The sequence below is a fragment of the Bufo gargarizans genome, chromosome 3, assembly GCF_014858855.1.
Source record: "Bufo gargarizans isolate SCDJY-AF-19 chromosome 3, ASM1485885v1, whole genome shotgun sequence".
Classification (NCBI taxonomy): domain Eukaryota; kingdom Metazoa; phylum Chordata; class Amphibia; order Anura; family Bufonidae; genus Bufo; species Bufo gargarizans.
Genome location: NC_058082.1, coordinates 360,208,352 through 360,232,126, shown reverse-complemented (window position 1 = coordinate 360,232,126; position 23,775 = coordinate 360,208,352). Strand labels below are relative to the sequence as shown.

Genomic DNA, 23,775 nt, shown 5'->3' with positions numbered 1-23,775 from the left:
TTGGGGTATTTCATTGCTGCTGACATTTTTACTTTTTTTGTTATTAATCGAAATTTAAAGAAATTTTAGCAAAAGAACTCATTTTTCAATTTCAGTTGTAAATTTTTTTTTTTTTAAACGACATCCATATATACATTTTTTGCTAAATGTATTGTTCTACATGTCTTTGATAAAAAAAAGTGTTTGGGTAAAAAAAAAAAAAATGGTTTGGGTAAAAGTTATAGCATTTACAAACTATGGTACAAAAATGTGAATTTCCGCTTTTTGAAGCAGCTCTGACTTTCTGAGCACCTGTCATGTTTCCTGAGGTTCTACAATGCCCAGACAGTAGAAAACCCCCACAAATGACCCCATTTCGGAAAGTAGACACCCTAAGGTATTCGCTGATGGGCATAGTGAGTTCATAGAACTTTTTATTTTTTGTCACAAGTTAGCGGAAAATGATGATGTTTTTCTTTTTTTTTTTTCTTACAAAGTCTCATATTCCACTAACTTGTGACAAAAAATAAAAACTTCCATGAACTCACTATGCCCATCATGAAATACCTTGGGGTGTCTTCTTTCCAAAATGGGGTCACTTGTGGGGTAGTTATACTGCCCTGGCATTTTAGGGGCCCAAATGCGTGCAAAGTAGTTTGCAATCGAAATGTGTAAAAAATGGCCTGTGAAATCCTAAAGGTGCTCTTTTGAATGTGGGCCCCTTTGCCCACCTAGGCTGCAAAAAAGTGTCACACATGTGGTATCGCCGTACTCAGGAGAAGTTGGGGAATGTGTTTTGGGGTGTCATTTTACATATACCCATGCTGGGTGAGAGAAATATCTTGGTCAAATGCCAACTTTGTATAAAAAAATGGGAAAAGTTGTCTTTTGCTGAGATATTTCTCTCACCCAGCATGGGTATATGTAAAATGACACCCCAAAACATATTCCCCAACTTCTCCTGAGTACGGCGATACCACATGTATGACACTTTTTTGCAGCCTCGGTGGGCAAAGGTGCCCAAATTCCTTTTAGGAGGGCATTTTTAGACATTTGGATCCCAGACTTCTTCTCACGCTTTAGGGCCCCTAAAAAGCCAGGGCAGTATAAATACCCCACATATTACCCCATTTTGGAAAGAAGACACCCCAAGGTATTCAATGAGGGGCCTGGCGAGTTCATAGAATATTTTTTTTGGGCATAAGTTAGCGGAAATTGATTTTTTTTTTGTTTTTTCTCACTTTCCGCTAACTTGGGACAAAAATTTCAATCTTTCATGGACTCAATATGCCCCTCAGCGAATACCTTGGGGTGTCTTCTTTCCAAAATGGGGTCATTTGTGGGGTGTTTGTACTGCCCTGGCATTTGAGGGTCTCCGCAATCATTACATATATGGCCAGCATTAGTTGTTTCTGCTATTCTTATATTGAGCATACAGGTAGTGAGATTTTTTTTTCCCGTTCAGCCTCTGGGCTGAAAGAAAAAAATGAACGGCACAGATTTCTTCATTCACATCGATCAATGTGGATGAAAAAATCTCTGCCAAAAAAAAAAAAAAAAAAAAGGAAGGGAAAGGCGTCTGCCAGGACATAGGAGCTCCGCCCTACATCCATACCCACTTAGCTCGTATGCCCTGGCAAACCCGATTTCTCCATTCACATCAATCGATGTGGATGAATAAATCATTGCCAGGATTTTTTTCTATTTTTTTTTATATACAAAGTGTTTGCCAAAGCATATGAACACCGCCGCCTCCTCAGCTCATATGCCTCAGCAAACGTATCTTTTACTGCAGAGGAGAAATCTCGTCTTGCAGCGCCGCATACACCGACTTGTGTGTAATCTGACAGCAGCGCAATGCTTCTGTCAGAATGCACATCAGTGCTACAGCTAGTCGATCGGTTGGCCCACCTGGAAGGTAGGTAAAAAAAAAAAAAACAGGCCGCAACGCAATAAATTTTATTAACGTTATAATAACCTTTGAACAGAACATATAAACTTTATTTAACTTTTGGAACTGAACGTTAACTTTTTTGCTTACTGGTGTTTTTTTTTTTTGTTGTTTTTTTTTACCTCTCCTTCCCCATGGGACAATGTGCAAAGCGCAAATCGCCCAAAGATGTGGCGAGGTGCATTATGCACTTTTTCCCAGGTGAAAGGAGAGGTTTGCAGCAGCTGTGTGTGAATGGGCCCTTATAGCCCTGTGTACCTGTCCTGTGAGATGTGATCCCTATGCTAAGTGTACCTGTGTGTGGTACTTCCGGAAACACTCCCCTAAGCATAGGGCAGGGTGGTCAGGGCAGTCAGGACAGAAATAGCGGGTGTCACGCCTTATTCCACTCCTGCTACAGACACAACATCTTTTTCGGGGTGACGGTTGGGTTGAGGTACCAGCAACGACATTGGGGAAATGTCGCTCATGAAGACGGCTAAGTACACTGGTGGATGGGGCCACGGAACCTCCTGGATACAGGAGGTTCTCGATGATCTCTTCCTGAAATTTGAGGAAGGATCCTGTTCTCCCAGCCTTACTGTAGAAAACAAAACTATTATACAGAGCCAATTGAATTAAATATACAGACACCTTCTTATACCAGCGTCTGGTGCGTCGGGAAACTAAACACGGAGACAACATCTGGTCATTGAAGTCCACCCCTCCCATGTGAAGGTTATAGTCGTGGACTGAGAGGGGCTTTTCAATGACACTGGTTGCTCGCTCAATTTGGATTGTCGTGTCTGCGTGAATGGAGGAGAGCATGTAAACGTCACGCTTGTCTCTCCATTTCACTGCGAGCAGTTCTTGGTTACACAAGGCAGCCCTCTCCCTCCTTGCAAGACGGGTGGTAACGAGCCGTTGGGGGAAGCCCGCGCGACTAGTTTGCGCGGTGCCACAGCAGCCAATCTGTTCTAGAAACAAATGCCTGAAGAGGGCCACACTTGTGTAGAAATTGTCCACATAAAGATGGTACCCCTTGCCAAATAAGGGTGACACCAAGTCCCAGACTGTCTTCCCACCGCTCCCCAGGCAGTCAGGGCAACCGACCGGCTCCAGGGTCTGATCTTTTCCCTCATAGATCCGAAATTTGTGGGTATAGCCTGTGGCCCTTTCACAGAGCTTATACAATTTGACCCCATACCGGGCGCGCTTGCTTGGGATGTATTGTTTGAAGCCAAGGCGCCCGGTAAAATGTATTAGGGACTTGTCTACGCAGATGTTTTGCTCAGGGGTATACAAATCTGCAAATTTCTGGTTGAAGTGGTCTATGAGGGGCCGAATTTTGTGGAGCCGGTCAAAAGCTGGGTGGCCTCTGGGACGGGAGGTGGTGTTGTCTCTAAAGTGCAGGAAACGCAGGATGGTCTCAAATCGTGTCCTGGACATAGCAGCAGAGAACATGGGCATGTGATGAATTGGGTTCGTGGACCAATATGACCGCAATTCATGCTTTTTGGTTAGACCCATGTTTAGGAGAAGGCCCAGAAAAATGTTAATTTCGGAAACTTGGACTGGTTTCCACCGGAAAGGCTGGGCATAAAAGCTTCCCGGGTTGGCGGATATAAATTGAGTGGCATACCGATTTGTTTCTGCCACAACTAAGTCCAAGAGCTCCGCAGTCAAGAACAGCTCAAAAAATCCCAGGGCCGAACCGATCTGAGCTGTCTCAACCCGAACTCCAGACTGGGCGGTGAAAGGGGGAACTACAGGTGCGGCTGAAGTTGGGTACTGCCAATCAGGGTTTGCCAGCACCTCAGGGATTCTAGGGGCTCTACGGGCCTGTCTGTGCGGTGGCTGCGACGGGGTAACTACTGCCACCGTACAAGCTTCAACTGCCCTCCTGGTGCTCGCCACTTCACCATGTTGTACGGCAGTGCTGGTACTAGGTCCAGGATGGGCTGAGGTGCTGGTGTATGCCTTACCATGTAATCCGACAGCGCCAGCCCCACTCTGCTTCCCTTGAAGGGGATCCTGCGCAACCTGTGGTCTAGCGACACGGGGCCGGGTACGCCTCGTCCGAACTTTGAGTCAGACTGCCACTGCTTTCTACAGGTTCATATTCTGACCCGCTGGATTCGTCAGATGAGGGTTCCCATTCCTCATCCGACTGGGTCAGAAGCCTGTAGGCCTCTTCAGAAGAATACCCCTTGTTTGACATTTGGGCTACTAAATTTAGGGGTATTCCCTGAGACTACCCAAGGAAAAAAGCAAGCCTGTCTTACAAATGGGAGGCTAGCGAAGTACCGGAGGCCGCTGCGGTTGATAAAAAATATCAAAAGTGATTTTTTTATCTCTGCAGTGCTTGTAAAATGATTGTGCAGTGATAAAAAAATAATAATGTTTGTCACTGTGGCGGGGCGGGCGTGGGTGAACGCACGTGTGGGCGACCGATCAGGCCTGATCGGGCAAACACTGCGTTTTGGGTGGAGGGCGAACTAAGGTGACACTAATACTATTATAAATCTGACTGTGATCAGTTTTGATCACTTACAGATACTATAAAAGTGCAAATGCTGATTAGCGATACGCTAATCAGCGAATAAGGGACTGCGGTGCGGTGGGCTGGGCGCTAACCGATCGCTTAACTACCTAACCAAGGGGCCTAAACTATCCTAAAACCTAACAGTCAATAGCAGTGGGAAAAAAAAGGGACAGTTTACACTGATCACTTTTTTCCCTTTCACTAGGTGATTGACAGGGGCGATCAAGGGGTTAATTGGGGTGATGGGGGGTGATCTGGGGCTAAGTGTAGTGTTTGGTGTGTACTCACTGTGATGTCTGCTCCTCTGCTGGAACCAACCGACGAAAAGGACCAGCAGAGGAGCAGAGAAGCCATTTAACACATTGTATTTACAAATATAATGTGTTAAATGGCTTCTGATTTGAGATTTTAAAAATCGCCAGCCTGACAGCCACGATCATTGGCTGGCAGGCTGGTGACGATATGGTTCTTCAACTTTTGCCGGCCCAGACCGAAATCTCGCGTCTCGCGAGATGACGCACGGATGCGTCCAGGAGGAATGAATCGACCGCCTCCCGGACGCATTCGTGCGTTAGGTGGTCGGGAGGTAGTTAAGGATAGCCAGGTGCTGCCAAAACCCGGACCGGCAATTAAAATCCAGACCTGCATTTGACCTCACCTGGCTGTAAATCAGCCCAGCAGCACATGCTGGGAGGAAAATACCTGTTTTCCCAGACAAAACCTCTCACTGTGTCACAAACCTCATAAAATGCAGACAGCTCACCGTGTGCTGTCCGCATCATATGTCCATTCTGTCTCCCTGCAAAAAAGATAGGGCATGTCCTATTCTTGTCCGTTTTGCATCCTTGTGCATCCTTAAGTTTAACGCTCCTTTCACACTAGCGTTCGCTGGTCCGCTCGTGAGCTCCGTTTGAAGGAGCTCACGAGCGGACCCGAACGCAGCCGTCCAGCCCTGATGCAGTCTGAATGGAGCGGATCCGCTCAGAATGCATCAGTCTGGCGGCGTTCAGCCTCCGCTCCGCTCGCCTCCGCACGGACAGGCGGACAGCTGAACGCTGCTTGCAGCGTTCGGGTGTCCGCCTGGCCGTGCGGAGGCGTGCGGATCCGTGCGGATCCGTCCAGACTTACAATGTAAGTCAATGGGGACGGATCCGTTTGAAGATGTCACCCTGTGGCTCAATCTTCAGGCGGATCCGTCCCCCATTGACTTTACATTGAAAGTCTGGACGGATCCGTACGAGGCTATTTTCACACTTAGCTTTTATATGCTAAAATAATGCAGACGGATCCGTTCTGAACGGAGCCTCCGTCTGCATTATTATGAGCGGATCCGTTCAGAACGGATCCGCCCGAACGCTAGTGTGAAAGTAGCCTAACATGTCTCCAAATATTACTAACATATTTTTGGATTAAAGGATGCTGTGGACTACAAAATGCAACCAAGATTGGACAGCACAAAATAAAAAAATAAAATTTTACATTAATCTCAGATTTCCCTGGAAGTCCAGTGTAGTGGAGTTAGGCCCCATGCACACGGCCGTGTTTCACGGCCGTGGAACCGCGGCCTGGATCCCTCCTGAGAGCAGGAGCGCACGGCGTCACTGGTTGCTATGACGCCGTGCGCTCCCTGCTGCCGCCGCAATACAGTAATACACTGGTATGATCTATACCAGTGTATTACTGTACTGTGCCGGCAGCAGGGAGCGCACGGCGTCATAGCAACCAGTGACGCCGTGCGCTCCTGCTCTCAGGAGGGATCCAGGCCGCGGTTCCACGGCCCGCACACGGCTGTGAAACACGGCCGTGTGCATGGGGCCTTAATGCTGCCATCCTTGGTGGACTGATTAATGGAGGAGTTAATTTTGCTTCCCTAGTGGTCTAGAGAGTAATAGAATTTCTGCTTCCATGATGGTCTAGGATGATGAAGAGGTTAAAGAGGACCTGACAGTGCCGGTAACGGGTCCTCTTTAATGCCTGCTTTCCAGCTGGTTTAAGGTAGGGGAGGGCTTAAAACATGCATTATTAAAAGTTCAAGGTTGGGAAGGTGTTAATGCTTGCTACCCAGATGATCTAGGATAATGTACAGTATGTACAATGCATACTGGTTTATTCACAAAAAGCCACCTGTTTCAAAAGCAGACATATCTGTTCTCTTTTGGTCCCAAATTCCTATTGAAAACTAAGAGGTCAGTTTAGATACAGATTTCTCTCTGACTTCTTGTAGGAAGAGGCAGAGGAACCAACTGTAATATTGTATAGGTATGAACTAGCCCCAAGGGTTCAGAGGATCTGTCACCACTCCTGACATGTCAGCTTTAGTAACTTCTTGTATTCCGCATCTATTCTTATGACTCTGTGTAATGCCATTCCTGTATTATTCCTGCTAGAAGCTTAAAAATAAATTGCCAGCTGTCTGCAGTAAAGGTACTGCTGGATGTTACCAGTCGCAGGTGTGTCTGACTTTGTCTAGTCAGTGGTGCTGGTGTCAGACTGTGCAGGGGCACACCCCCAAATAGTAACACCCATCTGTAGCTTTACGGCAAGCTGCTAGCAATTTATTCATAATCCTCTAGTAGAAATAACAGAGGAATAGCACATCATAGAGCCATAAGAATTGCTGCTCTAAAATTGGTGTTACATGGGCAATGCAAGTAGTTACTAAAACAGGCATGTCAGGAGCGGAGAAAGGCCTCTTTAAGCACACCAGTGTATTTAGGATCTGTGCTGTAGGGATCCCATATAAGCAATACCCTGTTATATGATAACATATATATTATGTAGGTCATTTTCCTCATATTGCTCAGAATACAGAAAAGATGGGGGACTCTTGCAAGATCCTCATAAGATTGTGATATGTACAGTAATCTCCCAGGTTTGGGAAAAACTGCCCCACTGCTGTCACTACTGTAATACCAGCTGCCTGCATGCATACTGTAGACAGGAAAGAGGCGGTGGAAGGACTGTTAAGTGGAGCTGGTTTAACACTTTAATGGGTGGGAACCACTTGTACAGCAGATCCGGGAGAATGCAATCTGCAGTTTACATTCAAGCTATAGAACCTTATACAAACACCATGAGTTAAAGCGAACCTTTCACCAGGATTTCACATAATAAACTATTACCAGTACCTTATAGATATCCTCATTGTGTTTCAATGCATTCTTGTGCCGCTTTCCTGGGATGGATATTCATGAAAAAAAAACTAGTTATAAAGTCCTCGTGTCCAGCTCCTGAAGTCACGCTCCTGAAGTCTAGGGGGTAGCCCTTCCCTCACTCCGGGCTGTACCTCCCCTGCCCTAACCCCACCTCTAAGTAGTGTAACTGACACCCGGCTGAGTCGCCGGGACCGCGCTTGTACAGGCGGCGCATGCGCCGTCGGACTCGAACGCGATCCTGTAACAGAATTGCGCGTGAGGAAGAGAAGACAGGCAGGCATCGGGGACGGCGCATGCGCGATTCAGTTACAGGATCGCGCTCGAGTCCGACGTCGCATGCGCTGCCTGTACAAGCGCGGTCCCGGCGACTGAGCCGGGTGTCAGTTACACTACTTAGAGGTGGGGTTAGGGCAGGGGAGGTACAGCCCGGAGTGAGGGAAGGGCTACCCCCTTGACTTCAGGAGCGTGACTTTATGACTCGTTTTTTTCATGAATATCCATCCCAGGAAAGCGGCACAAGAATGCATTGAAACACAATGAGGATATCTATAAGGTACTGGTATTAGTTTATTATGTGAAATCCTGGTGAAAGGTTCGCTTTAAATATTAACCTTTGTAGGTGATTTATTTATAATGTTAAAAACCTTCATTTCTGTTACTTATCTCCATGCCCTATGAGTCGCATGTGTGCTGAAAAAGACAATCTGTAAAGTCAGAGAAAACACTTGTATAGACAGCACCAGGTATGTAAAATACTCCGAAAAGAGAGCGTATGGATGTTTAGAGGAGAAGGTGTTGACAGGCAAAGGGGTTAGGAAAGTAAGGGTGGGTACCTGGGAAGTAGGGTAGTAGAATGGCAGATCTAGGAAAGGTCAGGAAGACAGCAGATGACATCTGGGGGATGTGGTCAGGGAATCATGGATGAGTCCTGGGGAAAAGGTCAGAAAATTGGAAATCAGTCCTGGGGAAGAGCTTGAACAAAGTGAAAATAGGTTGTGACACGGCCATCATAACTGACACCAATGGACAGTTTTCAGATATTATTTTGAGAAAAAGGCGTACAAATATGTAGCACATAGGGGGTATTTTTGAGGTTTCAAAGCATAACATCAAATGATGGACAAGTGACTTGGGGCAACTGCATTTAGAATAATGAAGAACATTCACATACAACCACAGATTGTGCCCCATCACAATGTCTGGCTCCCATCCGAAAAGATAGAACTGCAGGAATAGGAGCCTGTGTTCATGCTGTCAGCCTTGTTAATACGAAACAATCACCTTGAGGACACAGAACAGACTCTGGTGGGTAAGTGGATGTGGGGGAGGGTTGGCGGTGAGATCATCGCAAAGAGATCCAGTCTGAGTTAATATTTGTCTGCGGTCGTATGATGTAAGATTTGAGAATGCAGCTTCCTCTACCTCTCACAGACACAGAAAAAGGAGGGAGCAGAAAAGGAAAGGAAAAGGGAAACAAGAGCGTGGTAGAGGTAGGAGGGAGAGAGACAGAAAGAATGGGAGAGGTGGGGGAGTTACAAGAATAGACTGTGGAAGGCCAGTAGGTGGTAAAAAGTGCAGAAAATGAGTACATAGTTTCCAAGTCATTCGTTTAACATTCAGGCTTGGGCATCTTATTACAAGATCTTTAAATGAGACACATATACTAAAGCAAAAGAAAAGCAGCATACATTACAGACACTGTACAACGGCATGGCAGACACAAAGGTGTAAGACCGTAATGCACTGAAATGAAAACCGACAAAAATACTACAATAAAATAGGGAAGAGTTGTCAATCTATTAATACCGCTACTGTGGCGTTAAACATGGCAAATTATGGTGCATGCCAGATCTGCAACTTTTTTAGCTGCTTTTCTAAAATGGGGAGAAAAGGGGTGGGGCTTAGCTTATCGCGGCCCACCAGATTTACTATAGAAATGGCACCAAAAACTGGTGTAAGTCGGAGCTCAAGATTTGAGTTTCTGGAGCACAGAGGGCCAGAGATGCACCTAGTTTATTAAAGGGGTTCTCCAGTTATGATTTAAAATGGTTGCCATCAACCTGTTCGAGAATGCGAGCAGGACTGGCTGCCTCCACTTGCAGAGCTACCTAGTTGGGGGAGGGGACGGAGCCTCACTATACATTATGCTCTGGCACTTAAATATACAACTTATTGGTGAATTTTCCTGGCAGGCTGCTCAGCCATGATGGCATATCACAATGATGGCCCCTCACCCTCCTAGACAGCTCTGCAAATGGAGGCAACCAGTCCCCCTCACATTCTAGGACAGGTTGCTGGCGGCCATTTTAAGTCATTCTTGGAGAACCAAAGAGCCATCTGTCTCTTAATAAATTGGGAGCATCTTACTTCATCACACAGGAGATCAAGACTGGTATATTGGCATGACCCTCCTTCTGAGCTGCAGGCTGAACCAATGATGAGATGGGGAGTGTCTCTGACTACCTCAGACTCCCAGTAGACACTGTAGCTCAAATAGAGTAGAGCTAAAAAGCCAAGCAGCAAGACCTGGGGGAAAACAAATACCAACTAAATAGCACCTATAGATACTGACTAAACATCATTTTTGAACTCACAACTGGACATTTCCTTCAAACACCCAAATGGTTCAGGAGGTAGAGCAAGACTCTATAGAGTAACACTGTTATTACAGTCTGGGATAGGGCAGAAGCAGGGCCGGTGCTACCATAAGGCAGACCAAGCGGCTGCCTTAGGGCGCACCCTGGGGGAGGGCGGAAAAATGTGACATGGAGGGGGAGAAATGTGACATGGGGGTCTGATGGCTGGGGGATGATGTCTGACATGGGGTTCTGATCTGAGGTCTGATTAACATTGGGGGTCTGATTGGGGCTGTGAGCTGAGGTCTGATTAACATTGGGGGTCTGATTGCTGGTCTGACCTGAGGTATAATGGAAAATATTTTTTTCTTATTATCCTCCTCTAAAACCTAGGTGCGAAAAATATGGTCCTTAAACCAGCCATTGTCTGAAGCAGAGAGAAGATACCAGGACCACAGAGAGCAGAAGCGTGGGCGGGGGGGGCGCCAAAATGTAGCTTCGCTTGTGTTGGCAAAAATCCTTGCACCGGCCCTGGGCAGAAGGCAAACATAAATGACTACTCAGGTTGTGAGAGGATTCAAAGTGACACCACACAGTACAAGTACACATCATGATTTATCATTCTCAGACCAGCAACATTTTTTGGTCAAAGGGGTTATCCGATTTCAGAAACAACCCCCCATGTAATATACTTACTTACCCCGGTCCTCCCTCCCTGCGCCGGGAGGCTCGTGCGAGGACCATGAGCAGTGCAGGGAGCGGGGAGCCGGGGGCGGTTTCTGAAATCGGATAACCCCTTTAATAGTATTGCATGGATGATATATTGATATGCAGATGAGGACAACCTTTAGATGTAAAGTAACTAAATGTAAGCAAATTGGAAAAAGCATATTATTTTTCAACACTTGCACTGAAATTGTACTCACCCTCCCTCAAAGATCCGCACACGTGAAGGCTCTCCTCGCTTAGGAGTCGGCCCAGAGTCTTCTGATTTGACCCTTTTCTCTTCTTCTTTATTAGTTCTAGGTGTCTCCTTGTGCGCTTGAGTGGGAATATGAGCCTGCTTTTCATCCCATTGCAGAAAGAAAATGAGTTTTCATTATTCATGATAATTAAAATTTTGTGGTAACATGCGAAAGTTCACATATAGGTATATGGAGTACTTAAAAGGGTTTTCTGGGATTTTTTAAGGGATGACTTTTCATCTGGATAGTTCAGGAGTATCTGATCTGTTGGGGTCTGACACCCAGTGATTAGCTGTTTGAGAAGGCAGTAGTGCTCACAGTAGCGCAAAGGCCTCCTCTCTGCACCTCCCAGGCCAGTGAGGACACGTTCATCAGTTACGTGGCCTAGAAGCAGCTTAGCTCCATTGAAGTGAATGGGGCTGATCTGCGATACCAAGCACAGCCGCTACAAAACGTACAGCACTGTGCTTGGTGAGCTGGGAGAAGGTCACGGTGCTACTGTGAACGTTGGTGTCTTCTTAAACAGCTGATCGGCGGGGGTCTACAATGTTGGACAATGACCTATTCTGAGGATAGTGTCATTAGTTAAAATATCCCGTAAAACCCCTTTAAATGTTTTCATGCACAGTCCCTGAAAGCACCCACTGATTTTGCAATGCAGCTTTTGGTTGCACAGTTTGTATGGGTGGCGCCTTAGATTTCTTTCTTGTTTTAGGGTTTAAAAATAGTGGATCACTGTGGATTTAAAGAGGACCTGTAACCTCTTCTGACATGTCTGTTTTAGTAAGTACTAGCATTCCCGATGTGATAATTCTGGAGCATCTATTCCCTGAGGGTTTCAGTGCCCAGACCAGCTGCGATCAAGCTGATCCTTAGGCCAACTTCAATCAGAAATTGTCTTTACAATGCCCTTAATATTGTCTTTTGTCTTAATAAACAAATCTCTGAAATCCTTTTTTAATACAAATATAACCCATGAACAATGTCAATGTAGATGAATACTCATTAAAGGCACACCTCATGGATAAAAGTAACAACAGCAATAACATGGCAGTCATATGTTGGCTGTAAGGTTGTATTTTTCCTGTAAATGACATTAGCATGGACACCAACTAAGTAGATGTCACGGTCTTTGTTGTGCAACGTGACACATTAGCCGTACATGCTGGTTGCCAGAGGCAACGCGTTTTTGTCGCAGCATGTATGGGCTTTACTCCCCTTCTCCTGGTTCCTCCCCTGCTGGTGCTGGAGGGGTTAACTTCCTGGCTGGGTGTGGCTACTTGGGTTTTATCACCTGTGGCTTTCAGGCTGGAGTCAGTTGTCCTCCAGTCTTTGTTGGTGCTGGAGCTTTGCTCCTGTCCTGGGTGTTTTATCTGCCCAGTCCTTCAGGGCCACCTAGTGGGGCATCGATGTCTCTCCGATATCATCTATGTTATCCCGTAGTCTACCTTCCCTTCAATACCAAAGCAAATGTTTGGTGATATTTATGTATGGGTGGTTGTTGTCTTGTCGAGTAGTTGTTACATGTCTGGTCTTTTGGTGTCTGTAGTCTAGCATGTTTGCTAGACATGTTCCCTGTGTGTTGTGCCTCTGGAAGGGGGTCTCAGGGTGCAGCTCTGCCAGGGGCAGCCATGCATCCTGTCCGCATGGGGCTCTGGTTGTCGTTGTTGCCTCGGCAGGTAAGTGCATGTTGTTTCTGGGCTCTTACCTGCCGATTCAGTAGCTGTTCACTGCCTGTCCCTTTCTTTGAAGCTAGGCCAGTGAGACTCCTGTTCATCCGTGTCTTTGAAGAACACGTTGTTTTACCCCTGCTCTTATTCCAGGGATTATCAGGGCGACTCAGGATCCAAGATTCCTGGGTATCAGCTGTCCTACCTTCTGGGTCCGCTCATATAGTTAGGAGTGAGGGCGAGGATTAGGGAAGCTCTAGGAGGTGACCTGCTCCCTTATCCCAGTTGCTATCCTGTCTGCTCCTCATTGTACAGTGGGGAATTTCCCCCACTCCTCACCGTGACAGTAGGACTTTTCATCACAGTTCCCAGAAACAAGGAGTATCTGTTTCTCTTGTGTCTTCCCACAAGTGGTGACCACTAGAGCTTCACAACCCACAGAAGAGCTGTCTGCGGGAACCCTTAATATGGTGAACACTAAGGAATGATAGATACATAAGCATTTTTCAATGCACAAGCTGTTACTACACATTATCTGTGGTTGTTCATGTAATCATGTGGTGTTATCTTCTTTGTGTCCCACAGAAAGCTATATGATTGTTATCAGCCTGCTGCATTATGTAAAGAATAGAGGCCAGAACTGCCAAACCACATTGGCTTAAAGCAGCTCCCAATGTGGAACATCATTGTCTTTATAATATAATAAATATATAAAAATAATTTGGGATACATTTTTCCAGAAGCATAAAAATATTCAAAATACCATTTTTAAGGAGTATTATTACCCGAGAAGCAGTATGAAAGCTGCAGTAATTCAAATACATAATACATAGACTTAAAGGGGTTCTGCACTTTTTTTTAACTGATGATCTATCCTCTGGATAGATCATCAGCTTCTGATCGGCGGAGGTCCGACACCCGGGACCCAGGTCGATCAGTTGTTTGAGAAGGCAGCGGTGCTCCAGGAGCGCCGCGGCCTTCTCACTGTTTACCTCTGGCCCAGTGACGTTATGACTAGTATCAACTAGCGTGGGCGGGGCTAAGCTTGAATGGAGCTTAACCCCGTCCACGCTAGTTGATACTAGTCGTGACGTCAGTGGGCCGGCAGTAAACGGTGAGAAGGCCGCGCCGCTGCTGGAGCCCCGCTGCCTTCTCAAACAGCTGATCGGCCCTCCGCCAGAGAATAGATCATCAGTTAAAACAAAGTGCAGAACCCCTTTAAATAATGTTAAGGGCTTGTTTACATCTGAGTTGGAGGCTCAGTTTGGGGCCTCTGTTGCAGATTCCATACTGACAAAAAAGTCTCACATGCAGGACTTTTATGTCTGGTAAGAAGACAGGCTCCTGAACGGAAACTGATTGGACTCTATTATAGTTAATGGGGTCTGTTCAGCTCTGTTCAGATCAGTTATGTGCCCGATCCAGCACTTGCATTATTTTCATAAATAGCGGTTGTGTGAATGTGCCCTCTCGTCAGCTTCTCTAACATACAGTCCCATGTAAATAATCTCTCTCTCCTCCTGTCAGCTTCTCCAAAATACAATCCCATGTAAATAACATTGCTCCACTCCTTCCAGCATAGGGTTAATAAGCCCCTGGGTGGGGTCTGGAGTGAATGCACATCAGGCTATTATAGCCAAGTGATAAAGTCCAGTCCAAAATAGTGCATCTTCCCTGTACTTTATAACGTGGCTATGATAGCCTGCCTGCATTCACTCCAGACCCCCTCCCAGGGGCTTAGAAACCCCAAGCAAGCCCACTGTCCAACATTAAAAAGCAACTACTCTTTTTTGAGACTTTTGATGTCAGGGACATATCAAAAGTTTTGATAGGGACATATCAAAAGTGTTGATCAGCAGGGGTCCCAGCTCTGAGACCCCCACTGATCTCTAGAATGCAGAGTCAGAAGTGCTCAGCTGATTCTTCTCGCTGCTGAGCGCAATACTGAAGATGGTCTCAATAGAAAGTCTATGAGACCGTCTTCACTACTGCGCTCAGCAATGAGAAGTAGTGCTCAGCTGAGCGATTCTGACTCCTGGTTCTAGAGATCAGCGGGGGTCTCATCACTGAGACCCCTGCCGATCAACACTTTTGATACGTCCCTATGGCACATCAAAAGTTTCAAAAACTAAAGCCAACCACCTACCAAGAGGCTGTTTACCCCGTTAGGCGGTATTCTGTAAAGAGCACAAGCCCCCCTCCACAGTTTCAGAGCGGTGTGCCGAATGGTCAGGCAGCCCACCCAAAAACAAAGCTCCTTGCTGTACAGAGCTTTGTAATTGGTTATTTCAGCAACCAGCAGCATCACTGCCCCACCTGTGTCGTTCACAGCGCACCTTGTGCTTATGAATGGCAGGGGAATGTCTAAAGCATTAGACTTTTTTAGGGAGTAAAATTGGCTGAACAGATATCTATGACACTTGTACAGGTGTTACTGCAATGCTTGCAGATCAATACGAACTTCTGTACATTTTTTTATGTTCATACTGAGCCACAAATGTGGGGCTGTTTAAAATGTCATCAGCCAGGTACACAATAAACTACTAGCAGTAGCTCCAATGTGCGTCTAACTAAGGTGCACTGAAGCTGCTTAAAAGCCACATGCCTGCAGCTTAGGGTCCATTCACACGTCCAAAAATGGGTCCGCATCCGTTCCGCAATTTTGCGGAACAGGTTCGGACCCATTCATTTTCAATGGGGCCGTAATGTGCTATCCGCATCCGCACTTCCATTCTGCAAAAAAAAAAATAGAACCTGTCCTATTCTTGTCCACAATTGTGGACAAGAAAAGGCATTTTCTATGAGAGTGCCGGCGATGTGGGGTCTGCAAAATGCGGTGTCCGCAAAACACATACGGACGTGTGAATGGACCCTTAGTTTGAGCATGAAGGTAGTCTCCCGTCTGTTTCATTTTGTTTTATTAAATACAACTTTATATTATGTTCAGCTAAACATTTTGGATTACTGAATGGAAAAACAGTTATAACTAATGCATTTCTTACCTCTGTCATTTTGGGTTTCCGGGTTTGGGAGTGTGCCATGTTTGAATCCAGTTGTGGAGCATTGGCAATTGTATAGATTTCTGAACTCATTTTTTGCTTGGACCTCAACAGCGATAATGCCACCCTGGTTGAAACTCCAGGAAGATTTGGGTTATATAAACTAATAGACCAGCTAGAATATACAGAAGCCCTTCGGTCACTTTGCTGCATGTGATTTGGCTTGACATAGTTTAGGTAGCACCAACTGACATTAGTGGTTGTATGAAGAGTTGGAAAAGTTGAGGCATTTTTAGCCTCTGCTTCCTGAAGGGAGACTGTTACATGGCTTGGTGGCGTACTGGATGAAGTAGGAACATGCAAAACTTTATCATCTTTTTCTTCTTTCACTTTTATACTATCTTCTTTTATTTGTTCTTCTTGTAACAATAATTGACACAAAGTAGTTGGTACTAGCTGGATTTTATGTCTTTCTAGTGCTGTTAATGGTTCAAAAAGAGATGGTAGCGGTGGTGTTAACAGCTCTGATCTGTTTTGGGGCGAGGAAGTAAGAACAGCTATATTTGTTGATCTGCTTTGCTCCAACACTGACTGCGACTTCAGCAATGGCTTCTGAAGTCTGTCTTCTGGATCATCTTCTTCTTTCACTCTTTTTTGTTGCTGGGTCTCCATTGTGAGCTCCAAGCTGCCAGCAGGGGATAACATGCGCTTACTGCCCCCAACAGATGATGAGCTTCCATCAAATCCTAGGACACCCTCAACAGAAGAAGTAAGTGGAATGTAGTTGCTTGGGTCAGTTTTTGGAAATGGCACACTTAAGTAAGGCAATTCACTTACTATACGCTGATCTTTTGGTAAAACATGAGGCAAGTCAATGCCATGATAACCCTTAGATTGCCCATCACTGATTCTATGCATAACAAGGGAAGATGGACAACAAGGTGGTTGTGTAACAAGCATTTGAGACAGTGTAGTGTACATAGCGTTACCATAAGAAGGCATATGTGTCTGAATTCTTACTGGAACAACTAATGATACAACAGATTCTGAATGTGAAAGGGTCACTTGCGCAGAAGATTCTGAAGCAAGTGGGCTATGAGGAGAGGGATGGATACTCCCAGAAAAATAATCTTTGGAAGGTGAAATGTTGGAAATTGATAAGGGAGGGGAAACCTCTGGTTTTATTTGTGGATAATGGCAACCAACTTGTGCAGACACTGGAAGAGCAAATTGTGGTTGTATAGGCATAAAGAATGTGTGGGGCAATGATGAGGATGCTGAGTAAGGCAAGCTTAGAAATGGAGAGTGTGATCTAACAGGAATGTCCAGGGGTATTTGAACATGGTCTGGATGCAAAAGACCTGGCTGTAAAGGAATTTGTGGAGTATGAAATATAGAATGTGTAATTGGTTGTACAGAAAACGGTGCAGACATACTGCTCATAACTTGAGAAGGTAATAGTTCTGAAGGATGCTGAGCCAAATGCAATAATGGTTGTATAGGAAATATTGATAATTGCTGTGATAAATAGCTATTTTCTGTTTCACTAGTTACAGAATGAATAGTTCTTTGCTTTGATTGGGAAGGAGAACTTTGCTGCTCTTTAGGGGAAATTCCAGAAGATTGTTCATGAGATCCCATGCCTAGTACTTGGCTTGAAGTAGATGGTTTATCTGATTCTTTCCAGTCATGTGGCAATAGTTCAGGTTCAATTTCAACATGTCTGCTTAGAGAGGTTTGTCGAAGTGAGAAGCACTTCCTTCGCTCCTGAGCTGTTGGCATTGATGTTGAAGTTGAAGATGTTAAATTACCATAATCGAAAGATTTGCTTCGATTCTCTGAAACCTGTGGTGTGTGAGATATATTTGGTGTCTGTTCAGATGCAGATCTTCTCATTTCTCTCATATGATGATGGTGGGAAGGGACAGTGAGCATGTGATGTCCAAGTGCCTTAGTAGTACCCTCTGATGACAGACCTAAAACTTCAGATTTAGAACCCTCTTCTCTATCAATTGAGAGAGAATGACTGGAGGCATGTGAAATGCTGCTGTCCTGACTGGGGCTGCGGGTGAGGGACATTGATTCAAAGCTGGAATCTCCAGAAGACTGTGCCATTTCTGCCAAGCGTAACCTCTTCTTTTTTGGTGGGAGTTTTTCAGCAGGAAGCTGTGCAAGTGTTTGACTCCTCTGTGGCCACTGGAACTCTTCTACTTTCTCTTGTTCTTTGGGTGGATCTTCAATGTCAGCCTCTGGTTTATCTGGTTCTTCAGTGACTAAGATTTCTGGTACCTGAATGTTGTGCTGACGGACTAACTTAGGCTGTAAAGGATGAGATGACTGGGTATGAGGTCTCACAGACACTTGTGCTACAGTCATATCTTCCTCATCAAAACTACTCTTCTTTTCAATAGACTCAGATTTTTCAAATGAACTAGTATGCTGGATGACAGAAATTTCCTTAGAAATCATAGTCTTTTCTTTACTCTCTACATCTGACAAAGATGTAGATTCACTTCGACCACTAAACTGCTTAGGGGCATCACTGCACAAAGTCAAGGATGTAGTGGAAGGAGCAAAGTGCGATTCTAGTGCTGTGGTAGACGGATACTCAGACCAATCAGCCATTTGGGGTTCTTCATCATCTCCGAGACTCTTTTCTTTCCGTCGTTTACGCAAGGTAGATAACTCTACATTTGGCGCTAACTTGTAACTCATCACCGGAGGCCACGCTTCCTGTTCTGAAAGTTCTTTTCTGATTTCTACAGAACTTTGAGAGCTCAAAGATGGAGGTTTCATAATCTGTAGCTCTGAGCAGTAGTATTTCTTGTGAGTTTCATAATTACCCTTTTTCTTGTATCGAGCACCACAAATATTACATTCATAGGTCAAACCCTTTACCCTACCCCCTTTTTTGGACTTTTTAGGAACTTCACTTTCTTTCCCTTCTACGTCTTCAGATGTTTTCACAGCAGTGTCTTTTACTGTTAAACTACCTTCATCTAAAGAGTAGTCCATTCCTAAAGGTAGTTCGATTGCTGGTTGTCTTTTTAGCAGGCGTGGGTGTGAAGAAAACATATGACTGTGGCCCAAAGCTTCTGAATCTACAATTCGGTCATCAAAAGAATAACTAGCTCTAAATGGATGTGGAGAACTTGAAGTGGATGCTGAGGAAGGCATAGAGTGGCTTCGAAGAAGAGGCACTGTGTCTGTGGCACCGTGGGAATGCTGAAGGGAAGGGAATGGATGTTCAGCTTTTGTTTTTTCAGACTTAGGATCTAGTTGGGACCCTGGTGATTTAACATCAAACTGGAAAGATTCTCGATATAGAGTTCCTTTGGGAGACTCAATACTGCCTCTCCTAGACAATGAGCTTCTTCTTGGTTTAACACTGTCAATCTCACTAGTATCCACTACAGCCTCATTAATTGTAATGAGTTTGGTAATATGCTCAATTACCTGTGTCCTAGGTACAGACATTGATGCCATAGCTGTTTTTTCCTCTGCAGCAACTAAAGCAGAAGGGCTGGCTAACATGGTGGATCTTTGTCCAATCCTTCCACATTTACCCAGAATAATTTCAGCATATGACTTAGCATTGGTATTGGGAGGACTAATTTGCTGCTCTGCACTTTCTGAGCGTGAAAAATAACCAGACTCTGTACTTCCTTTACTTCCTGGGCTAAGAAAAGTCTGCTCCTCACTGGCTTTTTTTCTTTCACTTAACCTAAGTGCCAGCTTCTGCTTTATACTGTGAGTATCTTCTGATTTCTGGACGAGTTCAGATGAAGGTTCAGTGAATGTTACACTCTCCTCGGAGGTTTGGGATATGTTTTGTTGGGACAAAGAAAAGAGATCATGGGCTGTAACTTGGTGTCTAGACACAACTTTGGTATCACATGTCAAGTGATGCTTTTGTTGTGGGGACAATTCCACTAGGTTTGACATTGTGCTTGTCTCATCCTCAGAGTCTGTGCTTTCTCCTTCTGATGGATCATCAATTTCTTCCCCTCCAAGCCTTTCCATCTCTAGGCTGGATGGATATGTCTCTACACTTATTTCTGATGCCAGCCCAGCTTTGATCCTGTGAGCATGAGACTTCCTATGTTTATATAGATTGCTTTTTGTTTTAAAAGAAAACCCACAAGGGACGCAGGGATATGGCCGCTCCCCGGTATGAGATCTGATATGCTTTTGAAGAACACTTGGTTTAGCGCATGGTCGGCTGCAATATTGGCAAATATATTTGCCTGGCTTTTGGGACTTCTTCTCCTTTTTAGGAGGCTCATCTGCTTGTTTTACAGAAACCTGAGTTGGCCGCTGGACATAAACCTTCTGAGTAGGGTCCTCTGCTGGACGGCTAAGCCTTGCATGTGATGCAGAAGAAGAGAACGACCTGGACGGACCTGACTGTATTGGATCTAAAACTTGCCATACTTGGTCCTCATGACTATGCTCTGTATCCAGACGGGGAGCCATAAATGCTGGTGAAGCAGGCTGTGATTTTGAAACGTGAAGCTGCCCAAGCAATGGAACTTTTGGTTTACAAGGTCTTCCCACTCTCCTAGGTGGACCCTCTCTTGCTATCTTCAGGGAGCCCGGGAAATGTGTGTGTGGTGAAAGCTCTTCCTGACCACTAACTGTAATGTCTTCTGCTGAAGATACTGGGCCCTGCACCTCCTCTCCTTTGTTCGGCCTTTTCCTTACACCTTCCTCCAACTTCCTTGTGCTCTTCTGGCCTTTCTCTGGCTCCATCACCTACACCAGAGGCTCCAAGTGCTATTTTTGCAAAGTCCTGTAATGTAATATTTACTAACCATGATAAAATAAGAAAACAATCTGCATTGCACCTCTGAGAGAAAAGCCGTGTCAACAAAACATTGGCTTAAGGTATTTGGTCATAAAGTTCCTACATGTACCACAATGTTTAGCCTCCAAAATCAATATAGGTTATCCATGGCCAGTCACTTAAATGAAAGTACAATCAGCAAAAACAGTACAAATACTGTTCCAGTAATTTCCATAGGTTAGGATCTTGTCCTTGTCAGTCATGTCTTGTATTCCACTAGGAGAGATTTATTTTTTTAAATTGCTTTTTAAATTCAGTTACAAGGAAGGTGATGGATGGACTGCGGATCTGTAGAAGAAAAAATATATAAATGTAAGATAGCATTTAATATGATGGAATTAAATTAATACTAAATCCTTAAGGGGTATTCCCATCTTGGACACTGGCGGCATATCCCATCGGTCCACGGCCACCCTCCATTCATTTCTAAGAGAGCTGTGAAAAAGTGAATGGGAAACGTACCACGCAAGCGCTGCCACCGTTTTTTTTACTTGCTAGCTTCCGGCTATTTCTGTAAGCTCCATAGAAGTGAATTGAGCAGTGGCCGCACTTGAGAGGTGCACTTCCTTTCCATTACAATGGTACCTCTGAAAATAGCCGAGTGCGCCGCTCTGCTATTTTCAGCGCCCTCATAAGAATATATGGAGGGCGGCTGCGCATGCGATGTGCACTCTCGGGCACTTTGTGGGCTCAGTTCTAAGTATAGGTACCAGAGGTGGGACCCACACCTATCAGACATTGGGGGCATATCCTAGCGATATGCCCCCAATGTCCAAGATGGGAATACCCTGTTAAGATAATCAAAGGCCAACCATTTTCCAATGAAGCCAATGGATAATTCATACTAAAACAATATTACAGCAGAAAACTGTGTTATTCCTAAAGCAACTATTAAAATAAGATTGTTTCTTGTTTGGTTTGTTACATTATAGCTGTTGAGAAGATAACAAGAAATTTAGGCTCCATTCACACGTCCGCAGAATGGGTCCGCATCCGTTCCGCAATTTTGCGGAACGGGTGCAGACCCATTAATTCTCTATGGGGACGGAATGGATGCGGACAGCACACAGTGTGCTGTCCGCATTTGCGGTGCGCGGCCCCGATCTTTAGGTCCGCAACTCCGCAAAAAGATAGAGCATGTCCTACTCTTGTCCGCAGCTTGCGGACAAGAATAGGCATTTCTATGGGGGTGACGGGCTGGTGTGTTGCGGACCCGCAATTTGCGGGTCCGCAACACACCACGGACGTGTGAATGCAGCCTAAGGGGTTGTCTCACTTCAGCAAATGGCACTTATCACGTAGAGAGAGTTAATACAAGGCACTTACTAATATATTGTGATTGTCCATATTGCCTTCTTTGCTGGCTGGATTCATTTTTTCCATCACATTATACACTTCTTGTTTCCATGGTTACGACCACCTGGCAATCCAGTAGAGGTGGCCGTGCTGGGACACTACAGGAAAAAGCACCATCCTATGCGCACTCTAACGGCTCCAGCCACTAGAAAGGCCAGCACTTTTTCCTACAGTGTGAAAGCATGGCCACTGCTGCTGGATTGCTGTGGTGGCCATTACCCCTTGAAACAAGCAGTGTATAATGTGAAGGATGAATGAATCAAGCCAGCAAAGGAGGCAATATGGACAATCACATACATTAGTAAGTGTCTTGTATTCACTTCCTCTACATGATAAATGCTATTTGCTGAAGTGAGACACAGTAATATAAATTATACAGGTTAGGATACACTTGCATTGAGGAACTACAGTATACCAAAACTGAAAGATGTAAAATTAAGGGCTCATTCACATGATGGTATGTCCGTATTTCCGTTCCACAAAAAAATAGAACGTGTCCTTTTATTGTCCGCATTACAGACAAGGATAGTACTGTTCTACGAAGGGCCAGCTGTTCCGTTCCGCAAAATACGGAATGCACACGGATGTCATCCGTATTTTTTGCGGACCGCAAAATACATACGGTCGTGTGAATGAGCCCTAAAGTGAAGCTCTAGGTTTTAAACTGTTATTCTGTGTTTTGCCTTCTGGTAACACAATTTAAAGGAGCTGTACATCATTCAGCAATCACTGCTGCTAAGGACCGCGATCCGTTGCAGTGGTTACGTGCCATATACCTGCACCTCAGTGCTGCAGTCTGTAAATGAAAAGCAGCAAGAGGGCCAGACTGGCAGTAAAGAGAAAGACGAGAGTATACAACCTTTTTTTCTTTGTATACCGCATTCAGGCGCATGGCTACAATTTTATCTATAGTGCAAGGAAAGAGCCTTATTAGCAATCCCCTAACATACAGTGATGACGTGTCCCCTTCCAACTGTCCTATATCACCCAACATTTTTCACATTGTATGGAATATTTCATCAGAAATCTAAAGTGGTATTCCAACCAAAGACACTCTTGGCATTTCATAAGTATCTGGCACAACTCTGGCACTCCCACTTCTGGAAACAACAGGAGTCTCCAATGAGGAGATAAGGAGAAAGGAGAGGCTATATCACTTGCAGTCCCTGTTCTACTATCTGCAGGTTAGCAAAAAGAGGGGGAAGGTTGAAGGAGGTAACACATGACTGCAAAATCAGGGCTTGTTTGTAGTCTGTAACCCATGGAGATGCTGTAGACACAAAATGGAAGGACTTTCTTTTAACCGTAGCCATGCACAAATTATTATTTTATTTTTCCTTCCTTCCTTTTGAGAGCCTTAAAGGGGTTGTCTCACTTCAGTAAATGTCATTTATCATGTAGAGAAAGTTAATACAAGCCACTTACTAATGTATTGTGATTGTCCATGTTGCTTCCTTTGCTGGCTGGATTCATTTTTCCATCACATTATACACTGCTTGTTTCCATGGTTACAGACCACTCTGCAATCCATCAGTGGTGCACACTATAGGAAAAAGCGTCAGCCTCTCTGGTGGCGAGGACCATGGGAGCGCACATAGACTCGTGTTTTTTCCTATATTGTGCAAGCACGGCCACTGCTGATGGATTGCAGGATGGTCTGTAACCATGGAAACAAGCAGTGTATAATGTGATGGAAAAATGAATCCAGCCAGCATAGGAAGCAATATGGACAATCACAATACATTAGTCAGTGT

At 45.0% G+C, this 23,775-nt stretch overlaps 1 protein-coding gene across 4 annotated transcripts in view; it reads right to left on the bottom strand.

The window, feature by feature from the left end:
* HIVEP3 (HIVEP zinc finger 3) overlaps nt 1-23,775 on the bottom strand; it is a 146,310-nt gene that overhangs the window by 35,398 nt on the left and 87,137 nt on the right. For 3 of the 4 annotated variants that reach the window (XM_044287950.1, XM_044287951.1, XM_044287952.1), the window contains 2 exons: nt 15,823-20,953; nt 11,112-11,248 (listed from right to left, as the gene is read on the bottom strand). In XM_044287950.1, the coding sequence (XP_044143885.1) occupies nt 11,112-11,248; nt 15,823-20,571 (4,886 nt within the window). In that variant the 5' untranslated portion in view covers nt 20,572-20,953. The remainder of the gene's footprint in view (nt 1-11,111; nt 11,249-15,822; nt 20,954-23,775) is intronic. The other variant, XM_044287953.1, reaches the window with a different exon arrangement.